Source organism: Parasteatoda tepidariorum, chromosome 1, assembly GCF_043381705.1.
Source record: "Parasteatoda tepidariorum isolate YZ-2023 chromosome 1, CAS_Ptep_4.0, whole genome shotgun sequence".
NCBI classification, from domain to species: domain Eukaryota; kingdom Metazoa; phylum Arthropoda; class Arachnida; order Araneae; family Theridiidae; genus Parasteatoda; species Parasteatoda tepidariorum.
In genome coordinates this window covers 19,505,731-19,532,352 of record NC_092204.1, presented here as the reverse complement: position 1 = coordinate 19,532,352, position 26,622 = coordinate 19,505,731, and the positions used below count along the sequence as shown (strand labels likewise).

The 26,622-nt window shown below is 31.0% G+C and overlaps 1 protein-coding gene across 1 annotated transcript; it reads right to left on the bottom strand.

The window, feature by feature from the left end:
- Positions 1-851: 851 nt before the first annotated feature.
- LOC107439442 (BTB/POZ domain-containing protein Ktl) lies at positions 852-25,195 on the bottom strand. Its single transcript, XM_016052040.3, has 2 exons — positions 24,769-25,195; positions 852-2,001 (listed from the first exon to the last, which is right to left on the bottom strand). Exon 2 carries the CDS (start codon positions 1,981-1,983, stop codon positions 1,186-1,188), a length of 798 nt encoding a protein of 265 aa, XP_015907526.1. The 5' UTR covers positions 1,984-2,001; positions 24,769-25,195; the 3' UTR covers positions 852-1,185.
- Positions 25,196-26,622: the final 1,427 nt, after the last annotated feature.

Genomic DNA, 26,622 nt, shown 5'->3' with positions numbered 1-26,622 from the left:
CTATATATTATACCTCAAAGCACGAAAAGCCAATAAATATACATAAAAGTTCAAAAAAGCATATGGTATATGAAATATATAAGTTTCTTTATATACTTTCCACATCTATATTAGTTGCAAAATATGGAAGTTTATTTATGCATATAGAGTGAACGCGACAATATGGAAAACCATGACTTAAGATTTTGAACATATTTTATTTTAACTAAGTATTAACTAAGTGGTGTATTTACAAGAGTCATGTCTTCTTCGAATCTATTTTCAAGTGTTCCGTTAAGAAATTCTGAGCCATATCGACCCTTTATGTTCGAATCCATTCTATGTATGTCATGGCTGGCTGTAGCATTATGAAAATTCATCACGGAATAACAACACATAATACCCATATGAACAACACATAAAACCCATATGAATGCGCATATAAACACAGAGCAGAATTGAACTTAGGTGATATGTGATGAACGAGTTTTGCATTTGTAGTTATACTGCCATCTCCTGAGAAATAAAATAAAGCTGTACTTACTATATAAGACCAGTTTTAAGCAAATAGATGATACACATACCAGCATAGTATGTTGTGCTCGCATGCTTCAAGAAGTATATAAACACCATGCAATGTACACAACATTTAAATGAGCTACAGCAAATAAGTAGCAGCCAACAAGTGCTTAATTCAACACAAAAGCACATGCTGATTTTAGGAAATCATTGGTATGAGGCATGGCAGCGTTTTTTTAAATCCACAATACAGACAAAACTTAAATATCCAGGGGTAGGTTGATGTAAATCGAAACACATCCGCTTGCATGTTGTGTTACCATTACATGGTTGCAAAAAGCAATAATCTTCTCTTTTTTTTTTTTCAATTTAAATTGTCTACAAAGCACCAAAAGCATCAAAGAAAAATAACTTTAATATAACTTGCCATCTTCTTCTAGTCCATTAGAGAGAAAACACAGTTTGATTCAATAAATGCGTGGAGAATATAATTAATACTTCCTACACAAAAATTGTGACTTCTAATTACCGAACATTTTTTCAGCAATATGTCTTTGGAATCTCAAAGAGTTGATTCGAAAGTCAAAATAAGCCTTCGCCAACAAGTGAGTGATGAATGTTCTAAAAAAAGAAAACGTGATACGGTTTTTTCTTTTCACATTCTTTTTCAAGCATCTAATATCCTAGTCATGGCCTCACAAAAACGAATTCATTGTAATGATTCCAGCGATTTTCTTCAAAGTCGATCCCTGGTTTCAAGGGTTCATTACCACTTCCAGAAGTGCCAGAACCAGCTGCTGCCACGCAATGGAATCCAGCTTCCTGAAGGTTGTCGAAGGCTTGTTCCAGAAACATGTGCTTAAGGAAAAACCGCGCTGTGTACCTATTTTCATTGACTCTATCAGGATCACGTGATTCATTTAGGGTGTCTCCAAACACTTCTCGACATAGTGTGACTCTGCCGCATACTAAAATTCTAGTGAGCTTTCGAAACTTCACATCCGTCAAACCTTCTCTCCCGAAAGCAAAAGATCCTCGATATCCAATGGTGATATATCCCGGTCGGCCACTTTCGGTCATCATGCCCCCGGGGGAAGTTGGAGTTGATACGGAAGACATTCTGGGAAGAGGACTGGGAATCGTCTTCGTGGTTGTAGATGGTGCAAGAGAATTAACACATGCCACTAAGTCAGACATGTTAAAATACTCCGCCTCGTGCTTCAGACGTTCACGCTCGTGAAAATTTTCTGGTAAAACTAATTTCTGATTACGAAGAAAGTCCAGGATATAACGGAACAAAACGCCATCTCTGTCAACAAAGTATCGTCCTTTGTTGTCCTTGCCAATGCTTTCTTTGCCAGTAAAGATCTGACCGAGAAGACAGTTTGTATCCTTTGTCAATGTGCTAAGTGAAGTGGTGTAGAGTACACCACCCACATTTAATTCAACAACTGAGGGAAAGTCATCATTTCCTTCAGGTTCCATTCTAGGATGATGGAAGGCCTAGAATGAAACAAAAACACCAATAAATATACAGATAAATGTTAGATACTTAAATAAGTAAAGTATTATTCATTTTAAAAGAAAATAATTTGAACAATATTTTGTATCGTTTCATTTTTAAAACTATTGAAATGGAAAATATTTAAGCAAAATGTTTACCTGCAAGAGAAAGTTAAGCATTAATTTATGAGTTACGATGGATTGACAATACGGAAGTGCCGAAGGCGGCACTTACCATTTCGTCAGAAATTGATGTCGAAAAGTAAGATACGGAAATAAATAAGAGTTCGATATAAAAATGGAAAGCAAAAAAGGGGGATGGGACATAGTGAGGTAAAATGCCGCATATTAAATTTATGTAAAATAGTTTATCTAATAAAACTTGGTTTTTAAATATTAAATAGCGAAGATACTCTTTACCATAAAATCGCTTATAATATGTAAAAATACATTTGAAAAAAAAACTGTTTATTCCTTTAAAATTAGGCATTATGGGAAATCGGGGTGAAAAATTAGAGTATCCATTAATATATTCCTATAATTTTATAACTCACAAATTATTCAGCAACGATAAATCAAACTTATCTAAAACTAGGAATAAATTCTCAGCAAATTAAAATATTCAAACAAATTGAGGAAAATTGTCATGGAAATATATCAATTTAATTGTATCTTTAAGAAGAAGATAATTTAAAAGAAATCTAAACGTGAAATCTTGTATGCTGGTTTCATTTAAAATTAAAATTAAACGTAAATATTTCCCAGAGCAAATGTATGTATTTTTTTAATTATTTATCTGTATTTGAAATACTGTTAAAGCAAAATTATTAAACCCAGAAGAATAAATTAAAGCATAAAATTGTGAGGAAAGAAATCTTCGTGCAACGAAAAAAAATAAAGACCATGAAGATGGAAGACAGAGGATTTAATGAATATTTAATTTAGAGCTTAACGCTAACTATACGTAGTTTTTACTAAAATCATTTATTTAGAATACTAGAAGTGACAGACCTAGTTGATACATAAAAGATCCCAATGCTTTTTCTTCAAACATATATATCTCCAAACAATGTTTTTGTTTTTATTTTTTATTTCGAATTGGCAATCGGGACTCTCATCTTTTGTTTTAAGTGGAGTTTCATTCATAATTAAAGTGGAAAAACAAATCTTTACCCACGAGCTTAAAATTCGGATTTCATCTAAGTTACTTGATTTACAGAACTAGGTATGTTTATTTCATAGTTTTGCTTTAGCTGTAAATTAATTTTTGGCTATTTTGTGTAGAATTTTTGTTTATGAAAAGAAATGCCCATTTTGCAAATATTGATATACTAGTAACTCTTGCATGTTTCAATAGCTGCAATTCCTAAATATAATAGAAATTGTTTTTCATATTAATTTAAAAATTGCAGGTGTTATTAGTTCAGTCGTAAAAAAAGGAGAAAAAACGTCATTTAACCCTTTCGCGCCGACTGTCACAAATACGTGACAGCAAAAAACCGTATCAATCAGGGTAAGAAGATAAAACTGGTAATCAAAGTATTTCTTTAGCAGTTTATTTGTGGGCGGAGTTATAATTTTTTGATTTATTTAATTCACCATTACTTTGTTCAAAATAAAACTATTTAGTTATACTTTGAATTAACATTGATTACATATATGATTAAACTAACAATAATTAAAGTCAAAGTAAAGTAAGTCTGTCAAATTAGAAACGACTACATTTAGGTTACCGTTTTTTATGTAATTACGTTCTGATCCTAATTTTATACGAATACTTTTCTGAATCACCCGTCCCCAAGGGGTTAAGCAAAAATATGCAATCGACATTTTGTTTTAACCGTTTTGAAAAAAATAATTTTTACAGTTCATTAGTTGCATATGTTATGAATTTTAATTTGCTAAAAAAAAATTTCATCATACCGCAAACGTGGCTTATCGCTTTAACGAAAGAGGATTTTGTTTTAATTTTTGATTAGATACATTAATTTAATTTCTATACTAAAACGTTCAGGGTACAAGAACCCTTGACAGTAAAACACATTTTGACGTAGTGCATAAAAATTCATCAGGAGTAAATCATCATCATAAAACTCAAACATAGGTAAGTTAATACTCAATTTTCAACTGGAGACACCCCACTCCATAATGTTGGCCCATATTTTGAAGCATCCTACAACACGGTGAAATATTTTTTGCTAGTGGTAGTGAACACAAATTTTAAAGGGCTGTATTCTAACTTTGGCACCCTTAAAAGTTGAACTGAAAATTCACAATCTATTCCCTATATTCACCCATCATTATGTGATGACAGGTAGGTGATCTCATCTCTGCCAATCTGCATTACTCGAAGCGGGGCTGCCAACTTTCTACGCTTTTTGTAAAAATTATTCTAGTGGTAGCTAATTTTGAGTTTTAATGTATTATATTTTATTCATTTAAACTTATTTTTCACACCATTGCATTCAAATGATTTGAAATTTCATGTGCAACTCAACTTTGTTCCAGCTTTCTCGTGGTGAGGCTTTTAAAATGTTGGCAAAATCACCAAAAATTCTGAAAGCTTTGGTTTTTGAATGTTTACCACTCTCTGAAATATTTCGCAAAAAGTGTAGTAGTTGGCAGGCCTGCTCAAAGGAAAAATTAAAACTGATTTTTGAATTTTCCCATGTGAAGGAAAAATAAAGATGATAATAATAAATAAACAAATAATAACTGAGAAAGAAATTTTAAGCACATTTTAGAATAGCTACCTGGGTAAATATAATCGCCAAAATCTTTATACCAGGCAGTAACACTTAACCCTTAGAAAATCAGTGCATGGTATGCTGGGCAATGACACTTAACCTTAAAAAAACCTCATTACAGACTAAACCGGGCAAATGTATACTTGACAGTAACACGTAACCTTAAAAAAAACATCAGTGTAGGATATATCACGCAAGCTTGAGCTGTAGGTATGATTTTGAGAAATTATAAGCATTTCCGTATCAAAAAAAATCATTAGCCAAATTCCATTTCATTCCAGGGCTGTTGGCATTGAAAACTGACGCTTTTTATAAAACTCACCGAACTTAATAACAAAATAATAAAAAAACGACGAGCAAAAGCAAGTGACAAAATGGCCATCAAAACAGCATTTGAAAAATCCCTTTCGTGGAGAAGCGACTGCGTTTTTCCCTAACCCTTCTTTGTATTATCCTATTTTCCCCCCTGATTACCACTCTTATAGAAAGCAGGCCCTCCTAGACATTTCAATAGCACACTAAAACATAAGTTTTGATACAAACAAAATTTCTTTAAGACGTTTAGCGAGGCTCAAAAATTTGAACTTTGAACAGCAAGAAACTAATATACTTCAACGAGTACCTGGTCAATGCTACCAAAACATGTTACTCAAGCTTATGTTTACTGTCAGCAACAGATTGATCACGACTGAGTTTATATGACTTCTAATTTGAATGACCTTTATATTTGTTTAAATAATTTATATGTACTGGTAATTAAATAATTTTGAATTCAGTCTATATAAACAACTATACAATGCCTAGCTATTATTAGGAAAAATATTCTCTCAAACTACGGAAATTCAGTAGCTGTTGGAAGGTATGTTATAAAGACATATGATTTAATTCGCTTTTTACCTTTTGCCATTACTTTTCCCAAGTGCGAAGTGCGGTATAGCCAAAAGTAGCAATTGCACTAGAAATAAAACTAATTTCGACACAACTAAATTATTCATAAAATATTGACTAAGTTACAAGAGCACCAACTAGTGTTCACGTAACCTAGAAACATACTTTGTATCAAACTTAGTGACCGTGTTCGTTAAACTAACTAAATAAACGCGGTTTGAGCATATTTCCATTTTTAATTTTCATAATGGACTTGTGGAAGAAGCAACAGTTTTCGTTCTTTTATACACGTCAGTACCGTTAATAGTTCTTTCCTGTTGGCACTCTGTCAAACACATTAACCTGCGAAAAATGATTCCATTGAGAATAAGTAATGTCCTTTTTTCCTGTATTTTTATGCGGATCGATTTAAACCCAATAAATAACTGAAGCTGTCAAGCTGACAGCTTTAAGAGGTTTCCAAACCACGACAGTAATTCAATTCTTCATCGTTTCATTAAATCGGCAATTTCTCAGTCGACGACACTCGTTAAATTTCTGTGGTCCTGCAGTTATTTTTGTTGCCATAATCTTTTCAACAAATTAAATTATATGACGAACTCCTTCAAAAAACAATATGGAGGTCGTCTTCGTAAATTGCCACTGCCGTTTAACAAACTTGACGAAAATTAATCTCGACGGCGAGTATAAACTTAGTTTCAGAATAAATCTCCGGAAAAGGATAAGGCATATGTTTTTTAAAAGAGTTCTTTTTATTGCCAATTTTGCATCGAAAAATATATTGACAAGATAAACGGCTGAATTTGTTAGACATATTTTTGTTTTTCAATTTTTCATATTCTTCAAAATTTTACGTTCAGTTTCTTGAATTGCGAATGGCTAACTTTTAAAGATACTTATTTAATCATCGATTGTAAACTGGTTGCAACCATTTTGTTCAGAAATATCATAGAGTAGAAAATATAATGTAGAAAAATATATACTACTATAATTAGAATAGTAACTATGATTCAAGGTATTTTAAAGCTTATTTAAATGCTAGCCACCTCCGGTGATCAGCTGGTCCGCCTTTTTAAATAAGTAGAATTTCAAGTATTTAGATATTTAAAATCGTGCATTCAAAATTCCTGACAATGTGTAAGTATGAACTCATATTACTCGAGTGAGAGTGAATTTAATTTTTGTATTTTACATGTTCGTATGATATCGTGGTGAATTTTTTTATTAAAATGCTCAGTATAACATATGCTAACATTTAAAAAAATATGCTTATTATCTCAAAGTCAATATGCTAATTACATACGTTAATATGCAAAGTTAATACGCATCAAAACAATATGCTAATTATGATGAATAATAAAAGAAATAAATTTTGGTAAAATCAAATTGTTCTCTTATTTGCCATCAATTGGACATTCATCTATGTGAATTCATCTATTTAATACATATATTTATACGAACCAAAAAATTTTAGGTTTTTGTTGGTCAGAGTGTTTTTAGAACAAACCAATAGGAACTTTAGCTACTACAAATTCCTTTCAAGTTAAGAAAATACACAGATCTGAGACAGTAAACAATACACCGTAGAGAAAAAGATAATTTAAAAAAAAATAATAATAATTTAGCGTAATGGCGTTGTTCAAGAACTAAAAGACAGCATAACAAAAAAAAAAAGAGTACTTACGTTAGAAAATTAAAATTAGTTAAAATCATATGATTCGCTTAATTGGCAATTAAAATGAACTACCAACTGCCAATCACATTTATTTAACTTTTTTTTAACCAAGACTAAATGATTTTGCTGTTAAAATTATTTTTATCTTTTGAATATTGTCGTAACACTGTATTTAAGACTTAATTTTGAGCACACAAACACATAGTTTTACGCTCAATGCATCTAGTCACTGTTGCTGCCCAAACTCTAGCCATTAAAAATTTTTTGCTACTTTTATTTAAAGGACATTAATAAATAGCAAGGGAATTAAACATTTGTGTTTAAAAAAGATGTCAAAATTAATAATTATTTAAAAATTATAAATGTTGGCAGATTAGCAAAATGTGATGCACTTTCACACAAAACAAAACTAGATCATACAAAACAAAACTAGATTGTTAAGTAGAAAATTAAAAAAGACAGGGTTTTACAGAAGAAAATTTATTTCTTAATTTTTGCTTTCATTGCAAATTTAAAATGCTTTTATTCACTGTTTTTAACATTTGGAGATATTTTTGCATGAATAAATAAGCTTATGACATATTTTAATAGTCGCAAATAAGTTTATGACATATTTTAATAGACATATTTCAATAGCAACGGATAATGAATTAAAACTACACGGAGATACTATGTGCTTGTCAGTATTATTAGAGTTTTGTCGGTTCTTGGAAAAATTCAAAAGAGGAAGTAAATTCACGTAAATACTAGAAGGAATTTCCCTATTTATAATACAAATTTGACTTGCATGCACAATCATTTACTTGATCACTTAATGCATAGAGTGGTTGTTACAAATGTGGAGAAAAATATTTGAAAAATATTAAATAAATAGAAATAACTATAAAAAAAAGTAGAAATTGAGGTTTATTTCACGTTCATTACCACAATTGGATTTTTCTAAGACAACTTTATGATTTTAACCGGTTAACGCCCAGCGTCATATATTTAGCACAGTTCCTTTTTTCAAAAACATTCATTGTGGTGGGAAACTTTTTTGAACATTTTCATTTATCTGAGTGAACTAAAAGATTCTCAGATACCACAATGATTTAGTTATTTCTGATTAGATCTAGAATTATAAAGAGCAAGTACTTTTTGATCTATCAAAGACTTTTTGAATGCCCTAACAGTAGAAAAAACAATTCATTTCGAAAATATATTATACCACTTTTTCCATAAAACCGCATTTGGTATGATTTCAATATATAAATTCAGGACAAAGCGGGTTAAGCTTTTTGTGGTAAAAATGTAGGTCATTTAATAACACATGACATATTTGTTTATTTGTTATTGAATTTACTTGTTCTGTTATTCTTGATTACTTGTTATTGGATTTACTTGTTCTGTTATTGTTGTTTACTTGTTATTGAAAATTTGTTTACAGAATCAGATGTTTGTAAAATATTTTATTCATTTAAGCTTTTTTTTAATTTAATAATTTTTTGCAAAATTTCAAATTAAGAAAAAGCTAAAGCTTTAGCATATTTCCTGTGTTTTTCCTTTTTTATAATTCCAATTACAACAAGAATTTTTAATTCTCTATAGCAGTTACAAAATTGGAACTTCCTAAATTTCATTAATACTTCTCATATTGATCAGTCAAAATACTTAATAAAATAAAAACCAAATTCAATTTAATTAATTTCTTTGATAATTGAATATAAAAAGTACATACCTAATGTTCGGGTTGAGTAATAACAGTTGAGGTAAGCAAATTTTGATTAACTTAGCCAGTGCTAAATACTTTGGCGCAGAATTTGTATTAAATAATTTTTCATACCTTTTTCATTATTTTGTATTAATTTAGGTAATAATAAGTTAAAAAGATTATATTTAGCACTTAAATAATCTCTGGTTGGAAAATACAGCATGAAACGCCGATGTCTTTTTCTGCATTAAAGGTAAAAATTATTCTTCAAAACACGAGTCACTTCCAAACTATAATTTTTTTTCAAATTTGCTCTTATTTTCTGTTATTAAGATTTAATTTCATTATCCAGATCTAATCAATCATCACAATCTATATCTAATCATTCAATTATTTTTACTTAAATGGATCTAAGCGGAACAGTTATTCATCATTAAAATTTCTTGAAATTACGAAATTAGTTATTGTTAATTTTTTTGATATAAATGGACAAATTTGAAACTACTTTTTTGGATATTATAAATTTAATTCCGATTACATATTGTGCAAATATAATTCCTATAATATATTTATTTTAATAACTACATACAAAACTGTTTTGCTTTTTATAATTAAAAATTACCAAAATATATTTTTGCTTGCAATCAGAGCATCAGACAAAAAATGTATGAAAACGGACACCAGTGTCTCATCTTCGTCAAATTGTTAAAATCCTTACTGCACTATATTCAGGCCATATATATTTGTTTAAATTGTTTAAAAGTCTCGTTGATATAGCATAATATTTGTTACCTCTTCATACAATCCCAGAAAATCTCATCCGTTAAACCGAGTAAAATTGGTATTTATGTGTACATTAAACTTTTTCAATAATTAGAAAAAACCTTGATCATTTATTCAAGTCAGTATTTTAAGAGTAAACATAATCCCTCATTGACGCTACTTGTTATTTTTTAAGTAACAATAGATTAAATAATTAGTTTCAAGACAACTGTGTTCTTAAAAAATATACTTCCAAATTAGCTTATGTATCATTTAACAAGAAGAAAAAAATTCAAATTTTAGTTTAAAGAAAAGACTAGACGTGTTCAAAGTAATAATTAGTATGCTTTTTTGAAAAAATTATAAAATATGTTCAGTTAAAGAAAATATTCTTTTAACGGCAGGCCCTGTGCACTCGAAGATGCTGGAAGTACTGCTCTTTTCGAAGGCTCTGTCGTAATATGAAATTATGCTGTTCTGAGAATATTATGTTATAATTATAAATACTGTGAGTCTGCACCTCTTACTCGTGACTGGTCGGTAAAATTTAGCCTGTGCGTACCTCTTTTGAAAATTGCAGAAATGTCATTATTAAAAACGTCAATATGGAGAAAAGCCACAGTTTTGTGAAAATAAAAAGCACTTGTGGAGTAATTTTTTTAATATTTAAAAACTTACTTCAATGCTGCATTGCTTGGGCTCATAAAAATTTGCAAAAACTAAGAATAAGGCAGTGATTTTGATCCAGGTGGGAAAATGTCGCCAAATTGGCAATTTTTTTCATAAAAAAAAGTCTAATAACTTTTTAAATATTTAAGTTATTTGTCTGTTCTAAAGCGCAGATAATTCTTCATGGCAAGATTATATATATAGTTTGAACTCATCGCATTGATTCAAGTGTAAGGCAGTTAAAATAGGGCTTTTTATTTTCCTTGGCGACAGAGCTTCGAAAAAGAGCGTTTGCCGTTATCCTGTGGTCTCCTGTGAACCTAATTCACGAAGGCGAGCAGCATTATAGTTTGTCTAAGCTAAGAACTCCTCCCGCCACAAAGTCTGAGGCCGTCTGGTGCTATGGAAACAAGAATGGCGCATTTTAGGGAGGGTAGCTTCACTCTAGGACTATTCCCCTTCTCTCGCCAATCCGAGCCGAAACCACTGCAAAACAGTGATCCCGCGCACCCCTACTTGAAATGGTCATACCTCGTTACCATAGTCACAGCCACAGATCCAGACGAATGTCTGGGGGAGTTCTTATTTTAAACAAACTATACCTATGCCACACTATCGCAGGTATCCATTCATAGGATGAACCACATTCATACATCTCACAGTAGAGAACAAAACAGAGAAAAACATCCATGCCCTAAGCGGGATTTGAACCAGCAAATATTGATTTCGCAGTCAGGAAAGCTGAACGCTCGGCCACCTCATCGTCAAAAATTTTAAAAGTGCTGTAAATGTGTTTAGTGGCACGCGAAAACGAAATATTTTTTTTATATACCTTAATGGAGTTAAACAGCTACCGAATTACTAAACTCAGCGGCAAAATTAACGATAAAAAAACAAGCCATATCGAAAATCCATTCTTAGACATAAAACGGAAATAGCAAACACTTTCGCATTTTTCTTTTTCAGAGAAATCGAAGAATTGATCAGAAGTATGAAGAGATAATTAAGCGTTTTTTAAAACCGAAAAATAAATTACTTTTTTAAGGAATTCGCATTTTTTCAATGATTTTACTAATGAAACAAAAGTAACGAAATTTTTAACTTTAAAACAGATTGAGTCAATTAATCAATTATACTCAACTTTAAGTAAAAGAATTTTGATAAAAATAGTTAAAAGAGAGGGAAAATATATTGTAAGTAAATTAAAAATTGTTTTGATTGGATTTCTGTCAAGGGAACACACTGTTAGAATATGGAACACAAGGGAACACACTGTTAGTACTGTCCTAAAATTACGGTAAAAAAACAGGCAGCAGTCTGTCCATCCAATTAACCGTAAAGTTTACGGTAAAGTAAGTTTTTTTTCCTTTACGGTTTTGAAACCATTTACAACTAATGTGGTTAAAAAAACATGAATACAAAACTATCCGGGTTTTTTTACCATTTACAGTGAGCAAGGTTTTAAAACCGTTAAAAGAAATTTTTACTGGACATTAGAGATAGTTTAACAGCTGCTATCTATGCGTGAATGAGAGTACTGTATTCTAACAGCCCAGGCTCACAAATTGGGGAGTGCAGGACGCTGGAAACTCTTCTTGTGTTGAAGGGAATGGAGGAAATATTGTGTTGTCAACGCTGGGTAACGAACCCCCGTTCTGTTGGACATGACAGATTAGCCCCTTTGACTATAATATGTATCCATCTGCGAGGAATTAAGTTACCTCATTAGGTGGGCGTAGTTGGTACGATAAAATTAGGGGTGTTTAACCGTATTAGGTGAAAAAAGCTTATAAACTGTTTTTCTCACAAGAAACAGTTTGATTAATGTGTTATTTATAGTTATATGTTTTTTTTTGTTTGAATATGGTATAATAACAATTAAATAAATTGTTATTTAATAATTTTTTCCGAGAAATTCCTAACGGTGCATAATCAAAATCAAATAAGTTAAACCTAAATATATCGCTGAGTGCAGAAGTTAAAACGACACTTCTGCACTCACTTCTCATTTAAATTACTCGAGAAGTTAGTGCAGAAGTGTCGTTTTAGCTTAAAAAGTAATGTTAAAAAGTAACGCTAATGTTAAAAAGTAACACTAAAAAAGAATAATTATTAATGTTAAATACAACAATGAAAAATGTTTAAATAAAAGTTTTTACATTTTATTTAACTTTTTATAACCGTCGTTGTACAGCCGACCCAATTTTTGGGTTTGCGTCTACAATTGTTAAACTCCGTAGGCTTCTAATTTTGAACACAATCCAGAAGACAAGGGAACTGCTGGATCTAGTATTAGGGGGAAATTTACCCTCATGGTGGACTTTTCGATTGAACAAACCGACATTTACGTTACATAGCGAGGAAAACCACGAAACCTCTCTCAGTAAGCCTGACGCTAGAGGACTCTAACCCATGATCCGTCTACCACTGAGGATATATTACGTCAGCTGTGTGGTCTGTGCTCGACAGTGGTGGAATTCGTATCGACCAACCATCGATGGGATTCGAACCCGGTCCACCTCATTGGAAGGCAAACACTCTCTTCCCTGCGCCACCACGGCTCACAATGAGCTATTGGCGACGGTCAGGGAAACATTCCTGAAAATGATTTGAAAACATGCCGTCGCAATTTTGATCCCCTGCAGAGAGGATGACCCGTGCGTGAGGTTGAGCACTTTACGGTGAAGCAGTTTAACTAGGGCCGATACCGCGCACTCTTGATCTTGCTAGGCAAGCTGGTCATCCACCCGTTTACTGATCGCAGTCAGTGATGCTTGACTTCAGTGTTCTACGGGAAAGCGTGTCCTTTCGATTAGTTTACTGTGGGATTAAAATCAAAATTCAAAAATAGCAGTAGATACATGTGATATATATGCATTACTGTCATACTAATGCAGGTTTAGCATTTCACAGAAGTATAATGAACAGCAATTACCAAACAAAGCATAAATGTAAAATAACATCCGGTTCCAGGAACCGGAAAAACTTTAAGATATGATACAACTTTAATTATCGGTAATATCAAAAGTTAAAATAAGTAACATTATCTAAGATGTATGTACTTATCAAGGTTAAACATAAACTACATAATAATTCTAGGCTTAAGTATAATATTTATATAATTAATTGTTCTTTAAGCTATACAAATTTCAATCATGAGTTTGTTTTCAATTTACGTAATAGGTTTTCAAATAATTAATTATATTAAATTATTTNAGAAGAACAGGCGAATCATTCTTCATCATGACAATGCGAGCTCTCACACATCGACTCAAACAAAGGCATTTCTGACGGAGCGAAAGACCGAACTGATGAGTCATCCGCCATACAGCCCTGATTTGACAACCAATGACTTCTTCTTATTCCCACACATCAAAAATAAATTACATGGAGAACGATTTTCGACCCCCGAAGAAGCGGTTGATACATTCAAAACGCATGTTTTGGAGTTATCTCAATCGGACTGGAAAAAGTGCTTTAAAAATTGGTTCAAACGCATGCAAAAGTGTATTGATCATCATGGAGAATATTTTGAAAAACAAAAAAATCAATTTCGATCCTACATATTTGTTTTTTTCATTATTAGGCCAGAAATATAAATAGCAACCCTCGTACATGTGATATATATGCATTACTGTCATACTAAATTTGCAGGTTTAGCATTTCACAGAAGTATAATGAACAGCAATTACCAAACAAAGCATAAATGTAAAATAACATGCGGTTCCAGGAACCGGAAAAACTTTAAGATATGATACAACTTTAATTATCGGTAATATCAAAAGTTAAAATAAATAACATTATCTAAGATGTATGTACTTATCAAGGTTAAACATAAACTACATAATAATTCTAGGCTTAAGTATAATATTTATATAATTAATTGTTCTTTAAGCTATACAAATTTCAATCATGAGTTTGTTTTCAATTTACGTAATAGGTTTTCAAATAATTAATTATATTAAATTATTTTTAATACTACTTGTTTTATAAACTATTTTGAATGGTGAAAAAAAGCAAAATTAATGAGAACAAATTAAAGAATAGCGTATGTTGCTGGAGTTTGAAAAAAATGTTAAACACTTTTTGTTTTCTTATCGATGAGAAATATAAACTTAATAAGTAACTTTTATCACGTTTCCTACATAAGACCTTTAAAATGTGTTATTAATCTAGACATAGTTTATACAAAATAAATTTTTACTGCAAAGTTTTATGACTTAAGATTTTATAGACTCCAGATATTTGTATGTTAAGAATTTATTTTTATACTTATTTTGTCTAGACAGTCTTCTGTCGTTTTTTTTTTCTCAGCAAGGGCCATGACTTACAATTAAATGATATTTCAGCAACTTCAGTACGTGACTTACAGTTATTTTAAATTATCTATTCAGTTTAAAACTATTCAGTAAAATTGTGCTCTGCTGCATAAATATAGTTATTTAGAAACAATATTTTAGAATTACCTATTTAATTGCCTGATTTCTCTGAAAGTTCTTTAAAATATAATTCAAGGATAAGTAGAATTGGAAATATTGCAAATATTTGAACTCTTAACATTTAACTTGGGTTATTTTAATTTCCTGATATTTAAACTCCTAATGTTCGGAACATAATACTCGGAACTTCCTCTCACTTAGGTTTCTTTTTAAAGTTAAAAAAGTGGACGCAACCAATAATAACTTAGAGTACAAAATCCACTGCTTTCACAATCACCATGTAACACCTGGAAACCATTAAATAAAGTGTAAACTTTAAAGTGTAAAAAGTTTAATATTCGGAGTGGTATATAATTTATGATGCCAGAAAAGAACCTTCGAGTGTTAACGGTTCATAAAATGACTCAAGCTGTTAAGTGATACTTTCACACTTTGCACTATTTTACGAGATTCGATTTGAACTAACTTTCCCCTTAAAACTAAAAACTCAAATCCGGGAATTTTGCATCTTGATATTTCGAGTTAGAAATATTAGAATGGTTGCGAACTTAATGAGATAAAATTCTTTTTTTTTAATCTTAATTTATTACAACCTTTTATTTTTTATGCATCATACGAAGCCAGCTGCTTAACACTAGGTTTACGGACGTTTCTTATATACCTATCTCTACGAACAAGCGTCAATTTGACGNTGCTTCAATAAGTAGACAAGATCGAACTTAAATTCGCACAATGCTTAAAAATAAAGAACAAAAACAGAATTCTTGGTTTAATAAATTCAATTTAGTAGATTTTTATCCACCACTATTTCTAAACAATTTGTAGGCTCAAATGATTCGCCACTTTAAATTTGCAAAATTTACTTAGTAGTTATTTACCATTTTTTTAAAAATTATTTTGGCGTGTCCGGAGCAGTTGGCATCTGCCCTTAGAAAGCAGTGTAATTATATACTATAACAAAAAATATGAGATATGTATTTATGAAATTTTATGAATTCTATTTTGAATTCTGGTATTTTATTTTCAAATACTCGAACTAAGCAACTGAAATCTTTAAAATCTGACATCAATTGACATTCTGCATCTGTTCTTTCTATTATTGTTTATCGGCAACAGTTGTTTATCGCTTGTTTCATTTGAGATAACGATATCGGATAACGGATAGACGTATTGTCGGTATATTTCTATTTATTATTGATGTGATGTTAGCATGTTTACTCACAATTTTTTTCTAAATTGCGACAGTGTTAAATTGACGTATATCCATAGAGATAGGTATACCACAAAGAGAATTTCAATATTTCAAGGCTTTTGAAGAAAATAGACTTCAATATATACTTACCTCGATCAATGGATAAAAGTCATTACAAGAGATAAAAATAAAAATTCAAACGGGTTTTGTAATTTTCCTCACAGAACTCGAAATGCGTCAAAATGACGCGTCCCGTAAACCTAGTGTTAAATAACACCCTTCATCTTGGTCTATTCTAAAGGAAAAGATTCGTCGTTACTGTCTAAAAAGATGGGAGAGATGTGATTTCTAACACAGCGTTTCTAATGCAAGATCGATAATTTTTTCAAATATTTCATGCGACCGAATTGTATTTTTTTTTCCTAGCACTACTACTTATTATATTTAACAACACTATGGTTCAGTTTGTTTTTTGAGGTATGATTCTTTTTTGAGTTAGGCCTAAATATAAAGTTACGGATTTCGCATTATTGAAAAACTTAAATGTTTTATATCTGCTAACAGCATCAATAACCCAATATAGTGTTAGGTAACCGTACTTTTCCTAATAGTGAACTTTCATATTCTGCAAGAAACGTATTGTGATGCTGTTGCATAACGAATATATGCTTATATGGCGGAGTATGCTTATTTTGACCAAAAAACGCACTTTTTCTGAAGAAATGTGCTTTTAAAATCAAACTCGGATTTATAACTCCCAAAATAGGGGTTGGAATTTGAAGTTTTGAAAAACTAGTTTAACCACTATAACGGCTCAAAAAATTTTTATAGTATCACGTTCCTCTTCTTATCTTTTGAATGATTGATTACACTATAATAATTCGTTTGCCGAAAGTTATAAGCTTTTGGCCTTCAGGCAAATATGTTATTTAATGAGGAATTTAGATAGAATATATCATTTTTGTTAATAATTTTTTAATGATGAAAAACCCTTTCGAATTGCAAGCATAGAAATATTTAAATATTCTGTACTTTCAGATGTTTTTCGAACCTAAAAACTAGAACAGTCGGATTTTGGACATACCTAAAACCGCCTTTCGGAGTCAGTTTGACCCTTTTAAGAAGTTTATGTTTTTTCAAAGTAAATGATTTTTTAAATGATGAATATTCTTGAAAAAAAAATATATGTAAGAGTTTTTAAAGATTCAGAAACTTTTTTTTAGTTTTAGGATTAACGCAATGTAAATATTACATAACGATGTAATATTGTATTAAAGATTATTCTTTCGCAAGAATGCAAGTAATACGAAAATAAACAAACGACATGAATATAAATAATATACATTAGCGCACAACATGTTTTGAAATGCTAAGTTCCATCACTAGTTAGGCATTAAAGTAAGCGTATACAGTATTGTGCGGATTTGAGAACTCCTCCAGACGGAAAGTCTGGGACTGTCTGCTGCTATGGTAACAAGGGAGAGCACATTTCTAATGGGGGTGCAATAGTGAAATGAAGGTGTCCATTGGTTTACTCACGCTGACCTATGCAAGGATCAAGACAAAACTAATCATCTCACACCCCTACTGAAGTGGCTTTTCCTCGTAACCATGGTACCCGCCTCGACGCGAGACTTGGAGGAGTTCTCCTAAAATCCGCACACATCCGCGTGACGTGAAAGCTGGAACAAAATATCGACAAATTATTTTCTAGCATTTCTCATAGCTAGCATTCGTTTCATTCTGTGTCTTGCGATGTTAAATGGTGTGTTTCTTATATTTTAGGGATCGAATTTTATCAATTAGGTGCTATCTCTTGAGTACTAATTTGTAGTTCTTCAACAAACACAAGAATGAATTTTCAATGAGTAATAAGGGTGGCAAAGGATTCAATCATTAAGACATTAGTTCTTCAACAAACACAAGAATGAATTCTCAATGAGTAATTAGGGTTGCAAAGGATTCAATCATTAAGGAAGTTAGTTCTTCAACAAACACAAGAATGAATTCTCAATGAGTAATTAGGGTGGCAAAGGATTCAATCATTAAATCATTAAGGACATTAGTTCTTCAACAAACACAAAAATGAATTCTCAATGAGTAATTAGGGTGGCAAAGGATTCTATCATTAAGGACAGCAATATGACAAACGTTGTTAATAAATACCAAACAACTGAAGTTTCACCTCTTGTAAAATAATTATTTAGCATCTAGTCTGCTAAGCCTATTTCACATTTCATACTATTATAATAAGAGACAGTGCTTGACTTCTACTCTGTGCTATTCTTTGCAAACACGTTCGCATTAATACTATTCAGAATTAGGGTATTCTTTTTCTTTTGCACCTATACCATAAGTATTTAGTTTTCCTTTTGCAGTGCAAAAGATGAATGTTATGGCGAAGAAGTGACGCTGAAATTAAGAGGACATTTTCTTTTTTTCAAATTTAGTATCCCTGTAAAAAAATTCGTCGTTACGAAAAAAAATTCGTCTACAAGTTTTACAGAGGCAAAAGACAGTCATTCCTCTACACCTGGAGTTCATGTGAGATTCCTTAAATGGAGCACTATATTTTTCCCAGGTCGTAATTCGTTTGTCCGTTTTTTAACTTACACAAATAGTAGCCATTCAAAAAGTTATTATTTTTTGGATTTATATAAATTGAATTTAAAGTTATGTAAGTTGAACATCATAAAAAAAATTGTCATTATTATTTGCGTGACAATTACTGATCCCCAACAATACTGTCTTGTCCTGGATTAAAATGAATATAACCACTTATAATCAACAAATTACTTTAGACGCAATGACGAAATTATAATTTAGCAGAAACGAAGTAAGCTATGACGGTAATCGAATCTAAGATGTTATATAATCTCACGAAAACTGTTGCGCGTGACATTTTTATTTACATAGTGGACCCTAATTTGTGTTCTACGGTTCATCTTCCTAATATTTGCAGTTCCGCAAATTTCAAAAACAAACATAAAACTTTAAAAATGAGAGTTTTTCTTACAGTAGTCAAAACGACTCTTTTTGGCTGTTTTAGGTATTTTCATAATTATTTATTTTACTAATCAACAGAAAGGCATGAAATTTTTATACTTAGAAACAATTTAGGAAGAGTTAAAAAAAATAAGAGCTTCGAAACTCACGTGCATCTTCAAAAATATCATAAGAAATGCCAAAAAGAAAGAAAAAAAAAACTCTGACTCAGGAATAAAACGTTATGTTAAAACAAAATGGATCTGTCCATTTACACTCGAAAAGCCAGAAAAGAATGTAATAAAATACATTTTTCCTAGTTTTTATTTGAGGAAAGAAAGGCTTACTACTACTTTTTTATATAATTTATTAATCTGGAGTCAGATTTACTCGCGAAATGATAAGTTTACGCAATAAATAACTTTGAAAAATTTGCTAGCGCTTTGTTTGGGTTTCAGATTCACTACATTGAACGAATCAGTTGGTTTACGCAACGATTTACTTGAAAGCACGACGATTCCCAAGTGTTGTTTTACGTAAATCTGCTTCTACCAATGACAAAACTTGGCGCCATTCCATTTTTTTATGTTGAATGTTCATTTGTTTTTGTAGACACCCCTAAAAGTCAAAATTTTACAGACTTTGGTGTTAGGTATTATTTTTGCGAACTAAATCGATTGTGAAAAAAGTTTAATTGGTTTCTTTAGAAAAATTGTGTTTTTTTGACAAAATAAGAAAGTTATGCTACGGTTATAGTTAACTGTTATGCATATTTTAGCAGATTTCTTTGCGTTATAGCAAAGACACTTAACAAAATGAAATTCCAATCAACTGTTCAAAATTTATAATAGTGATCCGCTTTTTGTCCTTGATTTTTTTTCTAAATATGTTATATATACTCACTATATAAGATATAAAATGTGTAAAAACTGCATTTATGTATGTAGGGGCTAAATACACTTATTTTACTCGCCTTGCTTTCCGACTACCACAGTCATTCTTTCAACAACGTTATAAATCTACTATAAATCAAAATAATGCAAGCGACCCCTTGCATCCAGGCGAAAGATCAGGATTTGATAATCACGCAGAATACAGACCAATTTAAAAATAATATTTGTTTACTACCTGCCTTTACTATCCTAATTCTCAGTACTCTTGCCCATAACGCGTAAAATTTATTTAAAAGAAGGCCTTACTATCGCGATATTATAATTTATTCAGACTTGGTTAATCATAAAATATTGTTTTTAAATGCAAAGAAACCTTGAAATAATTAATTTTTTTTTAACTTAATTTATTTACTTATTCACTACCACTGGGTGCACTTTTCCGTAAACAACAAGTACAAGTAAGAAGCTATAAAATGGCATTAAAAGTAAACAATTCTGAGCTGTCAATTTTGAATTATTTATTAATAAATCTTAATTTTCGATTTTTAGACGCTATTAGCATTCCGGAAAAGTTTTATTTTTAGTTCATGATGTATTCAAACTCGTTTATCAACAACCTTTTGATGTTTCTTATGCGTAAATATTTAACTTCAGATCAGATTAACTGGTAATCCGATGGTACAATATCCGGCTAGTACAGTGGAGGAGACAATACCTCGTTCCCTAATACAGTGATACCTCCAAGAAAGACCACCTCTATGTAGCGACCACCTCTATGTAGCGACCACCTCTATGTTGCGATCACTTTTGAGAGGGACGGAATTTTTTCCATAGACTTTGCATTGAAGAAAACTTTTAGGAGAGACCATTAAAACTTCTTCCAACTACCGGGCAAACATCTGCACCAAATGCGGAGCAGGTCAAATAAGGAAGCACGAAGACATATCAAAACAAAAAAATTAACAAAACAAATAAGTAGATTAAAATATACTCCAAATATTTATGTGATCCTCTTATTTAGAGATTTCTTTTTGACGATACAACCTCATGTTGCAGTTAGAGTGCACTAAAGATGATGCTGTCAATGATTTACTTTCAGAGCTGAAAGTTAAATTAGAAAAAAAAAAGGTTTTTTAGAAAAAGCAAGCATCTCAAGCAAAAAAACCTCTTCTCATCTTTTAAAGCTAACTAATTTTTATGATTTAGAATTAAATGCAAACTTAAGCAAAAAACATAATTGTTTATTTATTTAAAATAGGTTTATCATTCATAATTGGTAGACTTGTTTTTGCACATAATTATATCAGTAGGGATCATTTGTATAAACGTTAAATTTAATTCATAGATCTCTGTCTTTTCATAACACCAACAGAAGTGGCATTTCCGCACCAAGAAAATGACACTGACTAAAAATAATATCGTTTGCGAAAAGTCACGTGCCTTCGATAACAATTTTGAAGTCAATGGAGGTAACTTCTACTAAGAATGACCAACCTCCATCAACTACCACTTTTTTGTGGAACCGATAGTGGTCTCTCTAGAGGTTTCACTGAACATTTCTTTTCGTGGGTTTTGATCTTCTCGATCAATACGAGTCGAAATGATCGAAGTTTTCGGATTTGAATTTAAAAAACCTCTTGAAGCATTTAATTAGCTATTTCACAATAAATTGCAAAAAATAAATAAATAAATAAGATTTAATGATTCATAAGTACACGAGTCACTGTACAATTAAAAATGCCTATGGAAAGGTTTTAAAGCACAACAAGAGTTGATAAGTGAATTTTAAAAAGCTCAAAACTACACTAGTTTCCGGTCCCCCGGAAATCTGAATTTCTCCTTAGTTAAATTTAAATTCGAATTTTAAATTTTTTTAACATATGATGGTGATCTGAAATCAATGAAAAAAATGTTATAGAGTTTGATTATACAGCCATTTAGATTTTTTTTTAAAAATTCCAATTAAAATAATAACAGCAATAATTCAAGTTTATTTGTTCTGTTTTTTTTAATAACCAGCACCTAAAGCGTTCTTTAGATCTATTTTACGGAAGGGTCTAAAAAGTTTTCTGAATATTTATAAGATTTTAATCTTTAAATATTCATACATTCATAATATAACTTAAATATTCATTTTATGAATATTATAAGATTAAAAACTGAAAGAATTAACTGAAAAAGTTTGAAAATAATATCTGCGTGATCTATGCCCTTGACAAACTGTGCCGTGTTTAGAAAAATAAGTCGAACGCTAAATATTTATTCTAGGATCAATATTTGACAGTCCTCTTAGTCCCGTAAATTTTTATCCTATTACGAGTAAAATTTTAGAAACAATCTACAAAGGATAGTTATTTACTTGTTTAAAGAATTCATAGAGCTTTTTTCAACCAAACATGCTAAAATATGTCCTGAATTTTTTTTTTTAATTGATAATTTTGGAAAGTATTAGTATGAGGAAAATATACCCAATAAAAAAAAATGTCGAAAATTGTATGAAACAGGTTTTCGAAAATTTGAAATTTTCCAGTCTCTTGTAAATTTTTATTCTATCAAGAAAGTTTGGACAAACATTTTAGAACCAACTACTAGCAAACAGATATCAAACTGTATAAGAGATACTAATGAAATAAGATAGTTTTCTTCAATGCAACGACGAGAATGTACGTTAAATAACTCCTATATAATAAAAAAAAACGGAATTTAGGGGGGGGGAATAAAGTTTTGTTGATAAAATTACAATAACCGATTTGCACCATCGAAGCAGGGCAAGTTTTTACTAATTGCTGGCAAAAAGCAAAAAAAAAAACAATAATTAGAGTAGGAAGAATTTGCTAGAAATCAAGCTCTTCACCAACGCTTGAAAGCACAACTACTTTACGATTGTAAGTTTAATTTAAAGTTATTTCGAACACTACAAATCTAAATTATTCAAAAGTTTTTTTGAAACTCCACTTTGTCTTAGCTCTCTCATAATGAGGCTTCTAAAATGTTGACAAAATTGCCAAAAATTCCGAAAGTTTCAGCTTTTAAATGTTTACCACTCTATAATAGGCATCTATATACAGAAATGCCAACTTGCTTCGCACAGCAAATAAATTTTTTCGAGTGGTAGGAGCTCATTTTATGATTCTTGGTTCAGTAAATTCGAATTATAGGGTTTTTACTCGCCACTGATTCGAAATAATTCAAAGATTGATATGATACACCACTTCTACCCCAGCTTGATCTATTGTTTCCCCATCATTCCTACATACCTGCCAACTTTTACGCATTTGGCGTAAAATTTTATTTCTATATTTAAAGTTGTAGTAAAATGTATGCTTTCTAAATATTTCTTGCATTTATAAACTTAATTTATAATCTTTTTGATCCACCACTAATTTCAAAAAAAATTAAGCATATATATTAATATGTAATACTGCTGTTGAAGTCTGCATAAGCTTGTTCAAAATACAGTATATTTTCTGTCTATAATTGCAAATAATATTCCATTTGACTACCACTCGCGAAAATCATTCTTGAAAGAATTAACATACCTGCCAACTCTTCCGGATTTTCCGGAAGATTTTATTTTCACATTTAAAGTGGTAGCAATACTCAGGTTATTCCAATTAACTTGTTGAATTATAATGATAATTATAAATGAGTTTGACCACCACTACATATAAATAATTACAATAAGTATATGAAAGCATAATAATCCTTGCGCAAGCGAATTTCAACGGGATCAAAATATAAATATATTTTAGAGTCAGATTATTTTTCGTTTATTGTTTCACAACCACTCTGAAAATCCATTCTCGGAAAGAGTGAAAGTTGGCAGGTATGGATTAAATGTTGGCAGGTATGCTCCTAGAGAAACTTAAAAGTTGCCAGAAAAAAATACTCCGAAGAATAACGCGAGGAATATGATTTATCCGAAATAAGAACGTACATCGCTATCTCAACATATAATTTTTAGATTATCTGTCATATTGCAAAGCTAAATTGCAAGTTTCTTGAAAAGACCATAAATTGTGACACCGCAGGATTTAATGAAATTTTTCCTTTTGAAAACTTGAGAGAAGACATAAACCTCAAGCCAATGGCAGCTTATTTTTGTAGCGGCGCAACTTTATCTAAAATACTAAATATTTAATTTTCTTTTCACTTCAATTTGCATTCCAGCTACCAGAAAAAGCCACCCAAAAGCTAAAATTTCAAGATGGATGGGAAAGGGGCCATTAACGGCCCCTGGCGCACAGATAAGTTTCGATGATGACGTTGACAAATGAACCGTGTTGAGTCTTTTCAAATGTTTTTCAAATCAAGCGAAAATCTGCAAATTTTAGTTTGTAGTTCTTCACTGTTTTTTTTTAAAAATACTTTGCAGAATCCGGAGCGGTTGACATTTATGTACATAATTAACACTTACGCCAGAAAAATTTACATTTAACTCTTTTTTAAACCACTTTACAGAAAATTTATTTTCTTCTGAAGTTATTCTTATGGTATTCAATTTAATTCAATCAACATTCAAATATGCAACATGGGTGATAAAAATGGAGATAATTATTAAATAGGACATTATTAAAGAGGATATTATTAAATAGAATATTATTAAACAGAATATACATAAATGCCTTACATTTTGCACAACAGACGTTATTGCGAGATGGAATTTTAAAATACTTTAACATGATATATTTCAATGCATGTATAAAATGTAATAAAGAATATGAAAAACTTCTTTCGACATTCCATAAAATATAATATTTCGATTGTTAGAAAATACATATAAAAGTATTTATTAAAAAAAAACAAAATTTCATAAGACAAACTTACCTCTGAAACAATTCTCAAATGAAGAACAAAAACTAATGAATCGCAAATTTACAAACTTAACAACAAAGAAAACAAAATCACAAAGCCTCTTAATCTGCCAGGTACTAGAGGACTAGTCCAGCAACCACAACGAATAAAGCAAAGAAGCAGTGGTGGAATTCCCTTCTGGAGGAGAAATCCAGAAGAATTCGCTGCCCTTTTTGGGGAAAAATCCTGCTACAGAAAACAGGAGCTTGCGCGTCGTTTGCGGGCTTTTCTGGATGAGGAAAATGCCGGAGTGTGACCGGGATAGGGGTGTGGGTGGAATGACGTCACTGGAATCCATCGATCCAAACCCATACTCTCTATGCCACCTGGTGTAATAGCCCCGCTACACTTGTCGCTTGCAAAAATATAAACCTGCTGTTGCTTCTGGTAAGGCTCCTATGGACTAGGGGTGTGTTAACTTTGCAACAGGAATAAACAACTCTGCGGTGAACATGAACAGGAAATGCGTGACTTCCATACCGGAAAAGGTTTCCTGTGTTGAAATAACGAACAGAAAACCCTTGAGAACAAACAAAATATTTCCATATGTTCCGACCTGCGTGTTTGTGATTAGATTGTAACTTAATTAACATGCCCTTCGCAATTTTTCTGTTTATATAAGGTGTACTCAAAATTTTAAAATATTTGAAGGGGTGATTGCCCTAGTATGGACATGGAGCTAATCTGGAGAGCTGGGTATATTTCTGCAAAGCCCTATTCGCTGTTGTTCACCAACCTCATGATACTTTCACAATTATTTTTGTCTTCTGACTCAAATTAGATTTTTTTTAAAATTAAAGTTATTCAATTAAGATGTATGTATTGAAAAAGAATTCTGTTTACTCCTGCTCATGATTCTTACTTCTCTCGTCCAAACATTTATTTTAAGATACTTTTAAGATCTATTTATGAACATAAAATCATTTTTCTTATTAATCATTTTAATAAGAAAAAACGTTTACAATTAAAACTTTCGTTATATAATCTTGTCATCTTAAGCAACTTCATTTAGAATTTCACTTTTTAAATTTGTTTAATTTTTTTACTTCTATGCAGAGATTTCTATGCAATATATGCGAAATGTTATTTTTCAATAATGCTTTACTATTTCGTATTCATTATGTCAGAGCACTTATTAAGCAGACTCAGCTTATAATTTTAAAAAAACGCAGCTTATTTTTTCAATAATTGTAAAACAGTTAATTAGCTTAATCTTAAGTTTTTAGCCTTAAATTTATATTGATAATCAAAATCAAAAATGAAATTTAAATTCAAAATATACTAAAATAATATATTTCTAAAGCAATATGCATCTAGCAAAATTTATTCAGCATATGTTACAGATCGCATACCTGCCAACTTTAAATCCCTTCCATTATCATTTTTCCCAGTGGTATTAAAATGGAATTAAAACTTCAATTTTAAGCAAACAAATACGTTGTATTTGAGAAAACTTAAGTTAACAACCATGATAGTAACGCATATTAATATATGTGCTTAATTTTTGTAAGAATAGTGGTGATCAAAATCATCTAAAAATTAAGTTTATAAAAGGAAAAATAGTACATACTTACTACCACTTTAAATATGAAAATAAAATCTTTCGGAAAATCCGGAAGAGTTGGCAGGTATGATACCAGTATGTCACTTCACCTTGAACGTTCTGTCTAAGGTCACACTTTCTTATGTTCAGCCTGATTAAAATTTTTATTCGAAATCTGTTGTTTCTTAAAGGTTTAAATAAGGAATATACATAGGAAAAGAATACTAGCTTTCGTGGGCATGATATGGCCAGTCTCCCAAGTTGTGGTGCGGTCCCTGTGTATA

What these genes read in the sequence shown, in the direction of transcription:
- LOC107439442 (XM_016052040.3), bottom strand. Translation starts at nt 1,983, where the DNA reads ATGGAACCTGAAGGAAATGATGACTTTCCCTCAGTTGTTGAATTAAAT.